Below are 18955 nucleotides of genomic sequence, written 5' to 3'. Positions count from 1 at the left end.
CAGCACACAGTGAACAGACAGTGAGCTAAATCACACAACCCAGAGCTGTGAGCTGCCTGCCCAACCAGCGGCGCTTGGGGAGCAGTGAGGGGTTAGGTGCCTTACTCAAGGGCACTTCAGCCGTGGACTGGTCGGGGATCGAACCGGCAACCCTCAGGTTACAAGCCCGAAGCCCTAACCAGTAGGCTACGGCTGCCCCAATTGATGTGTATGACTAGGAAGCAGACTGCACAGAACACTGCACTCATAGCACCATCTCCACCATGGGTGGGTGGTCTGGGGTGTTTTGCATGAAGGTCACCAACACCTCTGCACCTTGTCCTTCACACGAACTGAAGACCTTTGTGGTCAAAAAGTGCTCAATCTTATTTCATATCTGGTCAGCCTTTCACACCTCAACACCCTTTGTGCAGCAAACCTGCAAGGAACTCACACTTATGCACTTTACGCCTCTGTACAGAGAGCATTGGAACAGAGAAAGAAAGAATATTTACTTATTTTAATTAATTTTAAAATTAAATTGAATTATTATTAAAAAGAGAAAACTTGATGAAAAGAAGAAAAAAGAAGGCTAAGAAGTTCGAACTCTGTGTGAACCCATTGTAATGACTGCTTCTGCTTCCTGTCCTTTGCCGATTCCGACTGCATTATCCACTTGAGGTCTGAACACAATGCATCTCACAGCCTGGCGAGCCTGAGGGCGTCCTCACGCCCTTCGTCAGGCGATAAGCAGAGCCGCAACTTAGTCAGACAAGACGAGGAGGGCGAGGAGGGGGCGCTTCATCATAGCCAGGCACTGTGCATCTCCTTCCCTTTCTTTTTGACACCTTCAAAAGGCTGCAAAGTGGCACGGCTAAAATTAACCGTAACTAACACATTTCAATGTTATATTGCTTGCTTTCCAGGCTTTCGAGTTCTCGCTTATGTTCTCCCTCATACTCACTCTCATCAGCCTCAGAAAAAAAAAATAAGATGTCTTTATATCCGAGGTCTTCTTTTTGGTGGCTACCAAAAGTATATTTATCCAAATACAATGCATCTACTACTAGAAAAAAACATGATTTCTGAAAATGTACTGACAAACACTGTTAAAGAAACATGATGTCGCTAAAATATCAACAAAACATCAACGTGTGACCCATGGGGCCATGCGCAAAGCGGACACAGAGGATGTGATAATACTGTAGGTTAGCGGCTATTCATATAGCTGCTGCACTATAGGGTGAGATGGAGAGATGTGGAGAGTTTATCTTTGTATCCAGGATGTGAAAGAACTATTTCCACACTTTCATTTCTGCCTTTTGCTGTCGCTTCTTTCCAAAGTGACTCACAGCACAATACAGGTTTCCGTGCTAATCAGCACGTGCGGTCACTGTGCATCCAATCCGGTACTTATCAGACGCTTTTTTTATTCGCACTACCAGCTGTAGCGGAGGTAAACATACAGTGTATATCCAGTATACTGTATATACTTTATGTATACAGCCAATATTATTCATGTGTATATGTATATTTTGCATGACTAACTGAGAAGCTGAACTCATATTTCAGATTTATTTCAGTATTACTTAATCATCATATCATCACTACCACAAAGCAAAGCTGATTAAAATAATTGGCCTGACCTTGGGATTCTTTAGCAGAAATACTGCACAGAGTACGGTCTTCACAGGGGTGGCTAATATTCTTTATCTTTAAAAAGGCTGATTATGTCCATTTGGGAACATGAGCACATGTCTCTGAAATGTGTGTGTGTGTGTGTGTGTGTGTGTGTGTGTGCATGTGTGTGTGTTTGTTTAGAGGGCCCTTAACTAGGCTGCTAAAGGGATTAACTGTGGAGATGGGGGTTAAGTTCATCCCTTATTATGTCCATTATTGCAGGCTGTGGACAGACCCATCTGCTCACTAACTCAGTTCTTCTCATATTATAGCTGGGGTCTGCTTGCTGGAGTTGACCTCAAATAAACCGAACACACACGTGCGCCCACACACACACACAGGGCCCAGTATTCACTGAATGTGTTGCAGTGTGCATTGCTGCTGGGTAGCAAAAAAATGTAATTGAAAGTATTTCAAATGCAATATAAACTCCATGAGAATCAAAGGAAACAGGATGAGAGTGGACAGATATAATGTAAATAACATGGAATGGATAGATGCATATAAATAAGTATAACTGTGTTATATCAGCAGGTGGGAATAGCACCAGCAGACTCACCGCCAGTTTGGACAGGATGTATGCTCCAGCACCCACTCCAATCCCAATAACATTGTTTATCCTGCAGCAGAAACGCAACAAGCAGCAGTCAAACACACACACAGACACACACACACCAGCCAAAATTGGCAGAATGCCATTGTTTATCAGTTATCTGATCACCAACTGTGGCACTGGGCATGACTGAAAAGAAATACTAGAACGACTTTCTAGTATTCGTAGACTCAAATCGCAGGGAGGAAGGCCACACAGCGTGACACCAAACGAGATGCACAGGCAGGAAGTTGTCAGTGGAGCCAGCCAGTGGAAGTACTCACTTGAGGTGGGTCATAACTGAAGGGATCATCTCAGCTAGCTCGTCCACAGTGGGGTACTGATACCTGAGGGGAGAGGGAGAGGGAGAGAGAGAGAGAGAGAGAGAGAGAGAGAGGGAGAGAGCTGGGGTTAAAAATACTAAAATTTCCAAGTTACAGCAGAATTGATGCACTAGAGAGTAACGCTAAACTTGTGGTGAATAGGTGGAAAATACAGTAGGAGTAGGAGGAGCTGTTGCTTGAATGACAAGAAGCTGACAATACACCTTCACGTCACACGCTCAAATATCCATGATGAGCAGTTGGCTGGCCTAATTGATGACGCAGAGCTCAGACAGCGGAGTTATGATACACATCAACACAGAGAAGAAGAAAGGGGTCTTCATAAAAAGCCTTTTTGAGAAAGTTCTAGATTCACCGATCAGTGTCTAATGCCAAGCATACACTTTTGAGCATTTGGCTCCAAATCAGTTGGATCCGAAAGATGTATTTATAGAGCCGAATAGCTGTACAATCTGTTGTGTAGTTTGAGGAGGCTCACAACACAGTCTGATTAGAAAATATTATAATAAACGTTCCATCTCCAGTCCGATTCGAGTCGATATCTATTTATTTCTTCATGTTTTTATGTGTTCATGTGTGAATGTGTATGCGTTGGCTACCTGTTGTGAACCCAATTGCCCCTTGGGGACATCAAAGTCATTTAATTTCATTTAAATTCAATTCAGTGGATTTCTTATATGTCAGAATTTTTTGTAATTTGTCTTGCAGTGTGCGCAGTTCATTGTACACAGTAAGTGAAGGACTGAGTCCGACTGAAACGTGTCGCGTGGGATACTGTATCGTATATGACTGGGGGACAAAAATCACACAGTGTCTGTCCGCCTTAACACTGCATCAGGTCTCCGAATGAACCCACTCTGAATGGAAGAGGGATTTACAGTAAATTACTGGTCTCCATTCTGGGCTCGATGCCCACCGCCAGTCTGCTGCCCACTGCATGCTGCCCAGCTGTTTGAGATCGCCCGCCCACACACACACACACACACACACACACACACACACACACACACACACACACACACACACACACACACACACACACACACACACACACACACAATGCCACCGAGTCTCCACACTGCTCCAATTTAGCAGGGTGACGGCCAACAGCCAGGGCTTGGCACAGCAACAGGCCGATCACAGGAGTGATATTAACACGGACTGAAAGGTGCCTGTTAGAGCAGAGCTAGGGCTGCCACAACTCCGCCCGCCGCCACAGTCGCCGCCGCCGCTGCCACCACCTCCGCGTCTCGTCTCGTTGCGAAGGCCAGCGCAGAATTAAGAAAGCGCCCGTGGAAATACTGACTGGAGGAGCGAGGCGTGGAGCTGTCGAGTCAATTAACACGCCGGTGACAAGACAAGGCACCGAGAACGGACGGGAGGAAGAGGAGGAGGGTGTGTGCGCAGCGAGCAGCAGATGAAGGAACTATAAATATCGATCGAGTGCGTGTGTGTTTGTGTGTGTGCCTCCAGGATCCTCGACGGTTGATAGGCAGGAATGAGGTCAGCACCCCTACTGACTCAATCACAGCTCTGATTGTCATGATCCAGAACAGAAGACAGGCGTCACAATCAGCACAGCAGTGAGACTCGGCAGAAGTGGATCAGCAGTACGCCGGTGATGAGCTATCATGCTAATTCCAACTATCGCGAATAACAAGGGCTGATTAGGATGAATATAGCATTGGTGGTGGTGAGGATGATGATGATGATGATGATGATGATGATGATGGTTGTGGTGTTTGTGTTCTGGGGTGTTGGCAGGTTGGAGCCTTACGCTGTGGGGAAAGGGGGAGCCCCCTCCTGTTGTCCAGGGGCATCCACGTGGACCACTGCAAAGTGATGAGTGATCTCCTGCATGTCCTCAAAGTTGAACAGAGTGTTGAAGCACGACTTGTCTACGGAAGAGAAAAAAAAACAGATAGGGGAATTTAAGAGGTAAAATAGCATGCAGGCTTGTGCACAGTCAACTTTTCCATGTGCCACAACAATACACACCCTACTATAAACCACACAACTACCTCAACATCACCCAAGGTCCTTGAACAGGCCACCTACACTATTCTAGGCAATCCAAACATGTGACCCATTTTCTTACACTCAAAGCTGATTGGTCTCTCTCTCTATACATACACTATAGGACACAGAGTTCAATGGGACCTGTAACTTCAAAAGCATGGCACTGATATATAGTTTATCCTTTGAAATATTGTGACTAAACCTCAGTTTTAACATACATCTTCATCTAACTCTATAGGCCTATGCTCTTATGCTTGATAGATGGTTCACCAACAACCATTAAAAGTGTCTGCATCTCAGCAAAATCTTAAGTGAAAAAACAGAAAACTCTTAACATTTCACAAAAATGTCCACATGTACTACAAACACCACTGATAAAAAAAGGATGCAGGTGATAATCAAGCCACATTCAGAGTGTCTAGTAAGAGAGGATCACGGGTTTCAAGTGTTGTGGGTGAGGACCTACGGTTGAGTCCGATGTCGTGGTAGGTCAGAATGACGGGACGGTTGCCTTTGGGGGTGCCTCGCATGGTGACATGGAGGACTCCATGGGCGGTCTCGATATCATGCTCCTGGAAGAATCAAAGGAATCAAAGACGATGGTTATTAACAAAGTGTCAACATGACTCATGGGCTGACTTGAGGCATCAACTCCACTGGGAAGGAATGACTGAGACCATATCGGCAGCTCAGGCATCTGCACAGTTGACATTGTTGCGACATGGCCAGCCATTACTTTGATCCACCATTTTAATCTCTGTGATACGAACAGAACATTCTGTGAGCAGAGAGGCGCTATCAGTGGAAAACTGACATGAACACTTAGGCTGCTGCTGATGTATCTTCTTGCTCTACGCTGCACACATCTTGATAGATAACATGAGATGACAAGAGGAGATATACTGTAGAGATTTCAGTGACCAGATGTACTTTCAAATTCGTAAACATAAGTGAACACTTGCAAACATTTTTTTCCGGCTTGCCTTCTCTGCGGTAGTAGCAGTGACCATACAAAGGCCCTGGACAGAAGGTTACCGTTTAAATGGAATGTTTGCGCAAACACGCTCACCGCTAACGTTTGCCTCTTCAGACATTTTGAACACACCTCGGCTGACCTCTGGCTTTAATCTAATTAATCACAGGATGGAAATTTCCGCCCCCAGCGGAGCTATGGAACTCTAAATAAACGTTAACGGCTCTGTTCAGAAGGCCGCAGACATGGGCAATGAGATTGACCATACATACAATGAGACTGGCTATACAAGTATATCCGACTGTGTGCACGTATTTTACGCATATGTGCACTGAAAAAGGGTGACATCCGTGTGCTTGTTTTTGGTTTGCTTTTGTGTGTGTGTGTGTGTGTGTGTGTGTGTGTGTGTGTGTGTGTGTGTGTGTGTGTGTGTGTGTGTGTGTGTGTGTGTGTGTGTCTGCGCCTGTGTATTTGTATGTGTGTGTATGTGTGGGTGATTTTGGTTTCCTGCCATTGCTGCTAGTTGCTATGGACCACAGAAACCGCTCAGCCCCTTCTGAGCGTCAGAGAGAGTGCTCAGACCAACGGCTCGGACGCCACAGTCAGCCAGTAGGGTCTGACCACAGGACTCCGAAGAACACAATCCCCCCCCCCACCCCAGCGTCTCTACACTTCACTTTCACACACGCTCTCTAGTGAATGGACCATCGCTCGAAACATGAGCGACGTGAGCGACTTTGATGAAACTGGGGTGTCCTCAATTAATTTCGTGGAGTTGCAAAACACGTCCACTTCCGAGGCGCACAACGTTGAGGTGCAGGGACGAGTGCTAGAGGTGCAGGCAGAGGGGTGCGGACAAGGGCCTGCCAGATGTGGAGGAAGAGCTTTGAGTGAATGTGTGAACTTTGACACATTTTGGGTTAGCGTGAAAACGTTATTCTCCAAATAATTTGCATTGTAGTGACCTAATAGTTCAAATAGTAATAAGCCAAATAGTCATACTGGCAGTAGATCGGCATTGTTAGGCATAGGCCTATGCTCGCTCTCTCTCTGTTTCTCTCAGACTCACACACACACACACACACACACACACACACACATGCACACACACACAAAAATACCACAACACAAACAGGAGATGGAGAATAACCCTTCAAAGTCAGCTTTTCTTTTCTTTCGTGTTAGTCGTGTTAGTTGTGCTGAGGTTCAGACAGACCGTTGCCAGTGATTGCCTTTTAAGTTTTTTTAAAAAAGGGATCTTAACTGCGCACATCCAAAGTCTCAGGCAGCTGACAGCTGCGAGGAACACTACAGTATGTCACCTCAGAAGGTGCAGGGGGTAAAAATAGACAAAACGGTTGGTGGGTGTGTCCGCACCACATCTGGAATGAGCTAGCGAAGATCATCAGAAGGGTCTGTAACCCTTACCTGTCTGTAACTCTGAATACCTGTCTCAAATTCGACACAATACGCAGTGGACAACTGTCCTTACATCATTCAATATTAGTCTATGTTTTATCATCAACTGTCCTACACTGCAATACTGACTATGTTCTATGCTATATTCAGCTGTATTTAAATGCCACTGCCTATTGCCTAGCTAACATGCAACATTTGTGTCTCTGACCACGTTAGTTTATAATACAGTTGCATACCAGTTGGTATAGCTGTTTTTGTTTTTGACATCAGCAATAATGAAACATACAGTACATGGTCTATTTATGCTACTGATTAAAATGAATAACTAATAACTGTAACAAGGACATATTGATTGAACGGTATGTGGAAGTATAAATATAAATATAAATATAAAGTGAGTATACATTGACTAAAGAATTGATGTGCTATTACCATGTTCCCAATTTAAAAGCTAAATGCCAAGAAACAACATACTGCATGTATGGTATTGGACACAGTAAACAGCAAGAGTAGTAGGCTACTGTAGTAATAACAACAAGAGCTCAAATTGCCATCCAGAGTCATGCTTTTGAATACAACAAGTTTTGAAGTAGATATCAGTTGCCATGGAAACCACACATAGACACACGTTTCCAAGTGACCAACAGCAACAGAGTTAAAAGCAACAGAGAGAGAGAGAGAGTGTGTGTGTGTGTGTGTGTGTGTGTGTGTGTGTGTGTGTGTGTGTTATATCTGCCACTGGCTGAGAGCAGCGCCTTTGCTTTCTCTGAGGAGCCGGATAAGAGAGAAGTTCAAGGATGTATTTGAGAAAGAGGAGGAGAACAGGGGGAATGAAAAGATGCCATTAAACAAGAGAGGGGATTAAGAGTCCAACTCACACACTCGGGCTATGAGGGTCAATCAAGTTCCTCTAACGGCTTCAGTTTGGATTACTGATGTCTTACTGTAGTATTCCACTGTGTAAACCAACACTAGCTCACTCACACTGAATGAATGCAAAAAAACAATTGAAAGCACCAACAACGAGCACATGTTCAGATGTGTCCATCTACAGTACAGTACGTCTTTCTGCCCGGTATGGTGCTTGTAGCATAGCATCTTGCCCTCCTGTAAACTCATGCAAGAACCGCCTGTAGACCACTTGGTGGCCTAGAGAGAAAATGAGCCGCGTCAGCCTCTCCTAATCTTCCTCCTCCCTCCCTCCTCCTCTTCCTCGCTTGGACAGAGTCCATTCCTTGCCCTTTTAACAGTGTTTGACCTGGAGCAGCACAGGCACACTGCTCCTATTCTTTGCCTTGGTCACTGGGTCACCTGATGCACAATCACAACAAAAGCCGCCACTGGGTACCCATGTAGACATGCCAACTCTGACGTTGAATAGGAACACACACACACACACACGCAAGCACGCCTTGCATGTGTGTGCTCACACACACACACTCACAAAACTGTCAATCACATTCTCGCTTGGCGAGTGTCAACTTCTCTGACCTGCTGCCCGTCAAACACCTGCCAACTAACGCTATCGCTCCCCGAGACGACAGCACAGACACAAGAGTTTCACAGCGCTTCCTCAGCCTCTGTTAAGTTAGGCGTCTAACGTGGAGGTCCAGGGCGGACGGCGGTCGCGTCTTTGGGACTCACCGCTCCAATGACCTCATAGGCGATCTGGTTCAGGTCCAGGACAGCTGTCATTTTCTCATCCGGTGAGAGAGAGAGAGAGAGAAATTGACAGAAAGAAAGAAGAGAGAGAGGGAACGCTTGTCCTCCTGTTCCCTTTTCCCTTTTGATAAGAGGGGCGGTGGCAGCTACGCAAGCTGGGAGAATGGGGGGGTGCAGCTCAGAAGGAGAGAGGAGGGGGGGGAGAAAAAGCCCAAAACAACACGCCGCTCTCTCTCTCTCTCTCTCTGGGCACACGGCAAGGAGCGAATGAAATGTTTCTGTAGACAGCAGCTGATCCCAGCCAACGGAGGGGAGGAGAGAGGGAGAACAGAGGGAGAGGGAGGGAGGGAGGGAGGGAGAGAGGAATAGAGAGGGTGGGAGCCTGAAGGAGCGAGAGAATGAGGGAGAGGTGTGAACGAGTGAGAGAGAGAGAGCGAGGGAGAGTAAGAGAGAGGGAGAGGGAGAGAGAGAGAGAGAGAGAGAGAGAGAGAGAGAGAGAGAGAGAGAGTGTGTATGAGAAAGAGAGCTACCAAAGGAAAGAGAGAGGGAGAGGCGTGAGATGATCAGTTGGAGAGACAACCACTGGGGAGCTAGCTATGGAGAGGGGAAAAAAACGATGGAATGATAAATAAAGAAAATACCGAAAAGAGTGAAAAAAGGGAGGGAGGGAGAAAGCACGTGCGGGTCGTAGCGGGTGAGCGCGGTGTTGGGAGACGTCTGGGGGAGCGGGTCCACTCAGCGAGCTCTAATTGGATTTGGAAGGTCAGGTGAACAGGAGGGCGGTGGGGGCGGGATCTGACCACAGAGGCTGAGTGACAGCGGCTTTGTGAGCAAGCCAAAGACACAGGCACCGTGTAGGTACACACACACACACACACACACACAGGGTTAATTTGCCTATTGTTAATCTTGTGAAATCATTTAAAACACACTTGTATCCTTGCCGGTACTCCTAAAATGGCTTCTGTTGTATCGATATAACCCTCTGAGGCATCGGTGTTGAAATCCCCTCTGATGACAAGTCTTGTGGAAAAACCACACAACAACACCCTCATGCCTGACCCTTCTCTCACCCTGACACACACACACACACACACACACACACACACACACACACACACACACACACACACACACACACACACACACACACACACACACACACACACACACACACACACACACACACACACACACACACACACACACACACACACACACACACACAGGGTGCCAGTGTGGGAGGAAAAGGGGGGCAGGGCGAAGGGAGATTACCTTCAGATTTCAACAGCCAGGCAACAATAAAAGCTCCCATGCTGGGCAGCCTCTGTTCCCGGCGTCTTAATCAAAGGTATGCTACAGAGGCAACACAGAGCAGAGCAGAGCAGGGTAGAGCAGGGGAGGAGAGGAGGGGGGGGGGGGGGGGGGGGGTGGGCACTGAACCACGGTTGAGTCTTTCTGATGACTGAGCACTACTATAAATGACTGGCCGACTGACTCAGGAGAGGTTACTAAACACAGTCTGACCTGTGAATGGATTAAAAGCATTAACTGGGTTAGCATGACCAGCAGGACACCAGCCTACTGTGAAAATCGACCGAGTTGACAGCTAACATCTCCTGTGGTGCCCGTTTGGTGCACTTTAATACACATTTTCTACAGGAATGCCAACTAATTAAAGTCACCCTCCAAGAGTTCCTAAGTCGACTGAACTGACAGTGCATTCCGGTCTCAATATTAGCTGTTATTAGATTCATTATTGATATTTGGCCAAGTAGATCTGCATCATGTCATGTCACTTTATTCAGATACTGGATATGTGGCAAAGAGGGAATGGTCATCCCACCTGGTCTCAAACCCGGGTCTACTAGGCACCAATTCAAACAGCAACGCCAAAAAACAAAACAGACTTGTTGGTATGGCAGTCAAGAGAGCATACTCAACTCCAATGGTGTTGTCTACTCTGTCACAATAGAATCCTTTTTGCAAAGTGCATCCATGCGTTACACACACAGTCCCTCATGCATCCCCCAATGCCCTCCTCCCATCACTGGGTGCTGAGGAGGGGCGTGGGTTGGCATGACGACGCTGGGTAACATCAGCTTCACTTTCGGGGGGAAAGGAGGGAAAGCACATCCGCAGAGAGTGGGGACGTGTGCAAGAACAAATACCATCACTTTGGACAGGAGGTTACACGACTGAAGCTGTTGCTGGTGAAGAGAGTGATTTCAAGTGAACCTTAGGAAATTCACTGAACTTATCATTTTGATTTATGGAAACATTGTAGATTATTTTCATCTTAGGTTTGTGGAGGTTTTTTTTTTTTGCATTTTTTTTTTATCACATATTGGCCCTCGGGGACGATAATATCCTTGATGTGTGAGACTTGGAGGCAGACTGCACAGAACACTGCACTCATACTGTAGCACCATCTCCACCATGGGTGGGTGGTCTGGGATGTTTTGCATGAAGGTCACCAACAACTCTGCATCTTGTCCTTCACACGAACTGAAGACCTCTCAAATGTCCTGACCATCTCAGTCACTGGTGGGGTGACATCACACACAGTAATCCACACACTGGGGAGGACTTCCATTTCATTGATGAGAAGCCTGATGGCTAGGTTACACACACACACACACACACACACACACACACACACACACACACACACACACACACACACACACACACACACACACACACACACACACACACACACACACACACACACATCATTTTGTGCTCACAGACTGGCTAGCGCACCAGTGCTGCCAGGCCTAACACTCCCATTAGCATGATGAGATTAGGCCTGATTGGGGTCACGGAAAGCGGTCCAACATCCAAAACCATAAAAAAAAAAAAATAAATAAATCTGGGTCGCTGCGGGCCAGGATCACTGGGCTCGCAAGTGATGACAAACAGGTACTCTGGAACCAATACAATAGAGGAACAGAATACACAAGTCAAGCTGTGAGGAACACACACTGCTATTGCATTACATTTTCAAAGTTCTCAGCATTACACGCTTTCAAAAGGTGCGGCACCTTTGTGCTTTACTAAGAAATTCCCCCCACACAGACTGATTGTGAATTGTGTGTGTGTGTGTGTGTGTGTGGGCATAGACACCGCCACCTGCTTCACCGAAAACAACTGGAAAAGGTTATCAAACAGTTAGGCACACTGATTGAAACAGATGTGAAGACCACCCATAGCAGTAACTGTAACATTTCAATAGTCTGAGAATGGAGGTCGGGGACACCACTCTTCTCGCAAGGGCTTTTTCCCAGGATGCACCTGGTTTTGGCGCTCGTGGAGCGGAAAGGGGGCGAGAGCGTTGAGGACATCCCTCTGCTCTGGGTGGGCGGGTGGGGTGCTTTTACCGGCACCGGGTTTCCCTGTAAACGCCTACGCATCGTACCATCAGCCTCAGGGTCTGCTCACAGGCCGCCCTTTCTTGCTCGTGTTTGCAACTCTGTGTGCGTGTGCGTGCGTGCACAAGTGTTTTCTGTGAAGGTATGTTCCATAGCGCACGCATCAAAGGCCAGGTGTGTCCTGTCACACGCTGCAGGTTCAGGTTTGCAACAAAATCTGCAAAATCTGCAAAAAGGCAACAGGTACAGGAAGCCGGCGACGCGCTGCCTCCAGACATCAAAATGTCAGATCTGGCATGTGATGACTTTGTTAGGGAGAAAGCTGTAGATGTTTATGTACAGCTTGTAATTCCAGAGTCGGTCCATAGAGGGCAGCCAGACATAACCAGTCTACCAGAGGTCCTTTTTCACCTCCAGGCATAAATTCTCAACAGGCTGAATTCTGAATGAAAACTGAATGAAAACTGAATGAAACATGAAACATTTAACACATCTAATCTAACGTGACTGGGAAGAAGTCGTGTCTACCAGCTTTCTTCTGAATCAACCAATCGATTAATTGATTAATTAATTAACAAATCAGTCAATCAGACGAATCGATACAAACATCTCCTTTTCTCTCCTATTCCTTTCAATGTCCTCTTTGACCTCTTTTTCATCACGTCTCAATCACAACCTCGTTTCCTGTACAGACACTTGAATCCACGGCATAGCTTTGCTAGTTGTGAATAAATCTGCCAATGACTGATAGCACTTGCTGGAGTGATAATAATTACATTTTAATGACATAGCAATCTAAAATGCATCATAAAATCTATGATCAATAATTAATTTCCTCTACAGCACAATTTACATAAACGTGCAGCCATCTAGAATTTTCTCACATCCACTTATCACTCACTGACTCATTTCAAGCTCAGTTATTTTTCCATGGCAATGTAACGTCTAGGCTAAGAGCTCACTTCCTGTGCACAACCTGTACTACCAGCTAATAACACAACACCTGTGGTCACAATGAGCAATAAAGCTTCATACACGGAATCAACAGACACATACAGCAATTTCCTGTGTATTAGCTGCATTGTGTATAAGCAGCGGGACAGTGGTCTACGCAAATTAAAAGACACAAAACCTTACTAATGCCATATTAACTGTCCCTGTGCATTAGCAGCTGAAGAAATGTTGCTAAATCAATGTATACGATGCAGCAAATAGTTAGGAAATTACGGTACCCACTGCACCCCGATGTCTGCTATCTATCTATCAATGCAAGGAACGTCTGTCTGTGTGTCACTCTGTCTATCTGTTCCACGCATAACTCTCAAACCACTCATCCAACTGCTCTCAAATTTGGTGGGTGTCATCCTAATGGCACGAGTGTGTGCGGTGCCAAATTTCATGCTACATGAACAAAAAATGGAACATCTACGGGCTCTGCACTAGTTTACATTTACTCATTAAGCTGACTCTTTCATCTGAGGCAAATTGCTCCACAGTACGAACCTGATAGCGCAGTTGTGTTCCAAGACATGAAACTCTACTTGCAGAGAAAAGCCTACAATATTGTACACAATGTAGTTGTACTCCCTAAACCTTAAACTCTATAGAGGAAATCCCGCACACTGTCCCTTACACATGCCAAACATTTATTCAGAACATTTCGGTCATGTAAGACCTTCCTAACCTGAGGAAGGTCTACATAACCAAAACGCACCTGTCCCCCCCAAAAGAGGTGTAAAAGCGCTTTTCAACTAAACCTTAAACTCAACTTGCAGTGAGTAGCCTATTGTATGCACGATGCGATTGCAATCCCAAGATATCAAGCCCAACAGTATGTCAGCACAACATGCATGTCCTAATGTAGGTGTGTTTCTCGCCTTCAGTGGGCCACGGAACCTGCGATGTTGACGCTGGCAGCACCCTTTGCTCTGCCAGCTGTGCCCAGACATCCAGACGCCTCCCGGGTGGGCCAGGGCAGAGACGAGGGGGGCTGAAGGGTCGTTGGCAGGGCTCCCACGGGAGCTCAGGAGCCCATGAAGGAGCTCAGGGGGACAGAGGCGACCGGAGGCCGGGGATTTGGGAGGGGAAGGACCTAGATTCTGCCGTCTGACGGCCCGCCACGTCTGATCCCGTCTTGGCACAGAGGGCACGCTGCCAGTGGGCACCAGACACTGACACAATCGCTCGCCACCGACTCACCGACTCGACACAGGCATCCAGTTGCATAAGCGATAACATAAGAGGCTCTGTATGACACCAAAAGAGATACACACATTAAAATGTCATTCCTCTACTTTCACTTCCCTATAATTAACACGGAGGAACCGCTTAATTACATGTACAGTAGACTCTGAAAGCCACAGCTACAGACTCACTTAATGTCAGTGCCTGTTTGGTGCTCTTGGCTGCACCTCTGCAGGTGATCTGCGGTGTGAAACCTGGTGCAAGCCTCTCTAGACTCTAGACAGGCTTAGGTTTCCCTCTGCTGGAGGAAGCCCTCAGGTGCACGACAGCTTACACAATGCGCTGCTCACTCACCGGCCTCACTGGGCGCCAGCCCCCCCCCACCCCGAGCCAGCAACCAGGACTGCCTTCTTACCCGACCAACACCAACACCACCACCCCATCATGCCAGCTGAGAGGGCGGCATCGCAGCACACATCAGGGTGCCCGCAAGGTTGCCATGGAAACCAGTCTCTCTCTCTCTCTCTCTCTCTCTCCATCGCTCTCTCCCACCTTTTTTTTTGTTTGTTTAATGACTACATAGCGGTGGAGACGATGGTGGAGTGTGTGGGCGGACTCAGTGAGAGGGTGCGTGGGGGCGGTAGGGGTGGGCTGAAGGGTTCCTGTGGATAACAGACGGGGCCAACCTGTTCTCCGGGGGACCGCAGTTCACTTCGGGGCGACAGATCTTACTAGGCCACGGCAGAAACTCCATTTACTTTCAAATGTCTCCATTCTTAAGCTGCTCTCCAAATCTGACCTCACGGAAACCAGTGAATTGGACTTTCATTTTTTTCCGCCGTTTTTTCCTTCTCAGTAGAAAATGAGTCTCTCTACCTTGGCAACGAAAGCCACAGTGTGCTTGCATTCAAGCTTCCTTTTCCTAAAAGCACCCCCCGCCTCCATCTACTCGTCCCAAAACAAAAACCTCACAGTTACACCCTCAAACAGCAATGCAGTGAGCAGCCCATGCCATCACCATTCTGGAGAGCAGGAGCAAATCATCTGGGCACCCTGAAGCTCAAACACTTACACATTCCTTCCCTGATTGGTGTTTGGTGTTTGTGTGTGTGTGTGTGTGTGTGTGTGTGTGTGTGTGTGTGTGTGTGTGTGTGTGTGTGTGTGTGCTAGGGTGTGAGAATGGAGTGTGTGTGGGTGTCGATGCATGAGGGATGTGAGCATGAGAGAGTGTGAGTGTCTGTATTCATGTAATACATTGTGAGAGGTGCTATTGTGTGTCTTGATGGATGACGCATAGATGTCCACGCACACATGTTTGTGTGTGTGTGTGTGGTTGTCTCTGTTTGTACTCGTATGTGTGTTGGGTTGCCATGACGTCTCTCTCCTCACTGATGTGTGAGCTAAAGGTCCTTGCTAGCAGCCGTGCGTTGAGCAAACAAAGTTCCGTTAGCTGAGCCTGGCGGCCTCTGCTATGTATAGCCACCCACGACCCTTACCTGGGTCTTCACATGGGGGTGAGAGGCATCTATTTAACTCCTAAGACTCCAACAAGAATAATATAGATCTTAAAAGGAGTCACAGAAAGTGTGAAAGACAAAGCATGCTTTCGAAAAGAGAACGAGAGATAATGTATGTGTGTGTGTGTGTGTGTGTGTGTGTGTGTGTGTGTGTGTGTGTGTGTGTGTGTGTGTGTGTGTGTGTGTGTGTGTGAGAGAGAGAGAGAAAGAGAGAGAGAGAGAGAGAGAGAGAGAGAAAGACAGAGAAATAGAGCTGAAGAATAACTCGGTGATGGGAAGAAATGAGTAAAGATGAACCAGAAAAGCGAGGACATATCCATACTTCTGCAGACTCCAAACCCTATTACCCCGGGAGAGATGGATCACAGTGAAACCCAGGAGAGAGCAGGAGATGAAAAAGGACAGGAGGCTGATATTTTTCTTGCAGTTTGTATGGTCTGGCCTTCATATACGCACACAGAGACTGTAAACTAAACACAAAGGCTGAAATTCAATATGATGTGGTGCTTTAGGAACACTGTGGCACAGGGCGAACGTTTCAATCAGTCAAAACAGGAAATAAAAGCCAGACTATCTACAGTGGCAGGTGTGGGCAGTGGGGTGACATCTCCAGCACAAAGTCACCAATTACGTGACAAAACTAAAGCACAACTTCCCATCCAATCTGAAATGAACTACAGTAAGCAGACAGAAGACAGCACTGTTGATTATTCCAAGTAACGGCCACCTCAGTAGACATGAGTATGGGACCTCAGTAGTCTTGAAAAAAGGCAACTCCGTAAACTTGAGTTAAGGGACCTCAGTAGACTTGAGTAAAGGCAACTCAGTAGACTTGAGTAAAGGCACCTCAGTAAACTTGAGTAAATGGACCTCAGTAGACTTGAGTAAAGGGACCTCAGTAGACTTGAGTTAAGGGACCTCAGTAGGCTTGAGTAAAGGGACCTCAGTAGACTTGAGTAAAGGGACCTCAGTAGACTTGAGTAAAGGGACCTCAGTAAACTTGAGTAAAGGGACCTCATTAGACTTGAGTAAAGGGACCTCAGTAGACCTGAGTAAAGGGACCTCAGTAGACTTGAGTAAAGGGACCTCAGTAGACTTGAGTAAAGGGACCTCAGTAAACTTGAGTAAAGGGACCTCATTAGACTTGAGTAAAGGGACCTCAGTAGACTTGAGTAAAGGCACCTCAGTAAACTTGAGTAAAGGGACCTCATTAGACTTGAGTAAAGGGACCTCAGTAGACTTGAGTAAAGGCACCTCAGTAAACTTGAGTAAAGGGACCTCATTAGACTTGAGTAAAGGGATGCATGCGGGATGCTTGTGGCTGCGCTGGGAGTGATGCGCACCAAGGCCATGGTGAGGTGACTCAGAGGCCAGAGCTGCAATACAATGACACAGCCGTCCTCCTGCTGCTCCATCTGCACTCCTCAGCAAGCCAGCCAATCATTTACACACACACACAAAGAAAAACACACACACTCAAACACACACAAACAGAGTAAACACACACACACACAGACACATAAGGAAAAACACAGACACAAACACACCCACACACCTCATTCAGTGGCCTCTGGCTTTGTGCCAAGAACCTACAGATGCCACAAGGTCACAGAGCAAGCAAGCAGCCTGTCTGATGTGAGCATGCTGGCTTTAGAGGGCGCGCCTGTGGTGGCCATTATCCTTCAGTGCCCTTCATTACCGAGCAGGGGCAACATCAAAGGCTTCATGAAGAGAGCAAGTTCAGAGGGAAGATGAGCGTGTGATCAAGTGACCAATCGAGTCCAGTCCAGACCAGACCACTGGACACAGTACTGCATGTATGGGTCTTGGGAGCATGCATACATTAAGGACCTTTGCAAACAGCAAACAGAGAAGTGGTAACCTGCATGTAAACATGGATTAACCGACCTTCGCCATTACACCCACCCACACAGTCTTACAAATGCTCACACACGTGCATGCATGCAACACTCAACCACGCACACACACTCGTGCAACACACTCCAACCCACCCACCCATATTCTACTGCGTCGGTCTGTGCATCTCGCTCTGTGCAAACTGTCTTCCTCATTACGCCCCTTGAGACAGATGATGGATAATTACTGAAATGTATTTTTGAAACAGGTCTGTAATTTGTGCTAGTAGAGGAAGGAAAGAAAATCTTCCCTCCAGATATCCCCCAGGTAGACAGTTCTTGGCTGGCAGAGAGCAGAATGCGGCCAGTATAAGCTGGTCAGAGAAAATGAAGCACATCAAAACGGTCCCACTCACAGTGTTTACTGCTGACGTTTCGAGCCGGTCTGTAGAGAGATGCACGGCTTGAAGCGTCACTAATAAACAGTGTGAATGGGAACTCTTTGGTGTGTCGATCGTCTTTGACTTTTCTTGGTCCAGAAATAGCCTTGGGATGTGTGTGGCCTTGCATTGGAGCAAATTAATCTACCAGGGAAGCAAAGCCTAGATTTGCCCTGGTCCTCTAGGGTCATTGGAGTGATGCAGGGCTTGCTCTGCTAGGACATTCACCCACTCTCCCGCTTTCTCTAGTGACTGAGGAGATAATGAGGACACTCACCTGGCAATCAAAGTCCTGGAAGTTGCGTCCATTCTGCAGAGAGAGATAGTGAGAGAGAGAGAGAGAGATAGAGAGAGAGAGACAGAGAGAGAGAGAAATGGGAAAGGAATAGATGACCGTGTTAGCAGATGACTCATCCTGAGAGCAGTGTTCTAGGACGACCATGGCAAAAAACTTGTAATGAATGCATATAAATGAGACTTGAAATGAGAACTTTTTAAAATGAGCGTGTGTGTGTGTGTGTGTGCTCACAAGTGCTGTTGTCTAAGTGAACAACTCTATAAGAGGATAAACAACTCTATAAGAAGATAAACAACTTTATGTGTGTGTGTGTGTGTGTGCGCATGAGTTCTGTTGTCTAAATGTCCAAGATTAAGTATATGTGAGAGAGGGAGAGGGAGAGAGACAGTCACAGAGAGTGAGTGTGTGTGTAAGTTGGTGAGCATGTGTGTGTGTGTGTGTGTGTGTGTGTGAGTGTGAAAAGGAAGGTGTTTAAGCAGTAGTAGTGGGCTTGTCATCCTCTTCCTGCTCCTCTGTGTGTAAATAAGGTGTTATATATACATAACCCTCTGGCCTGCCTCATCTGCTCTGATGGACTCCCCTGTGCAGCGGCATCATCTCCCCCTCCTCCCCACACAT

General features: G+C 46.8%; 1 protein-coding gene across 3 annotated transcripts in view; it reads right to left on the bottom strand.

The window, feature by feature from the left end:
• The window catches only part of ndrg3b (ndrg family member 3b), a 48051-nt gene that overhangs the window by 10478 nt on the left and 18618 nt on the right, over positions 1–18955 (bottom strand). For 2 of the 3 annotated variants that reach the window (XM_062541541.1, XM_062541540.1), the window contains exons 3-7: positions 18317–18349; positions 5081–5186; positions 4373–4493; positions 2536–2598; positions 2219–2279 (exon numbers count right to left, since the gene is read on the bottom strand). In XM_062541541.1, coding sequence (XP_062397525.1) covers positions 2219–2279; positions 2536–2598; positions 4373–4493; positions 5081–5186; positions 18317–18349 — 384 coding nt within the window. Of the gene's footprint in view, positions 1–2218; positions 2280–2535; positions 2599–4372; positions 4494–5080; positions 5187–8650; positions 8794–18316; positions 18350–18955 lie in introns of those variants that run through there. The other variant, XM_062541543.1, reaches the window with a different exon arrangement.

Source organism: Sardina pilchardus, chromosome 7 (genome assembly GCF_963854185.1).
Source record: "Sardina pilchardus chromosome 7, fSarPil1.1, whole genome shotgun sequence".
In the NCBI taxonomy this organism is placed as follows: domain Eukaryota; kingdom Metazoa; phylum Chordata; class Actinopteri; order Clupeiformes; family Clupeidae; genus Sardina; species Sardina pilchardus.
The sequence above is the reverse complement of the archived record's forward strand: the minus strand, read 5'-3'. Positions and strand labels throughout refer to the sequence as shown.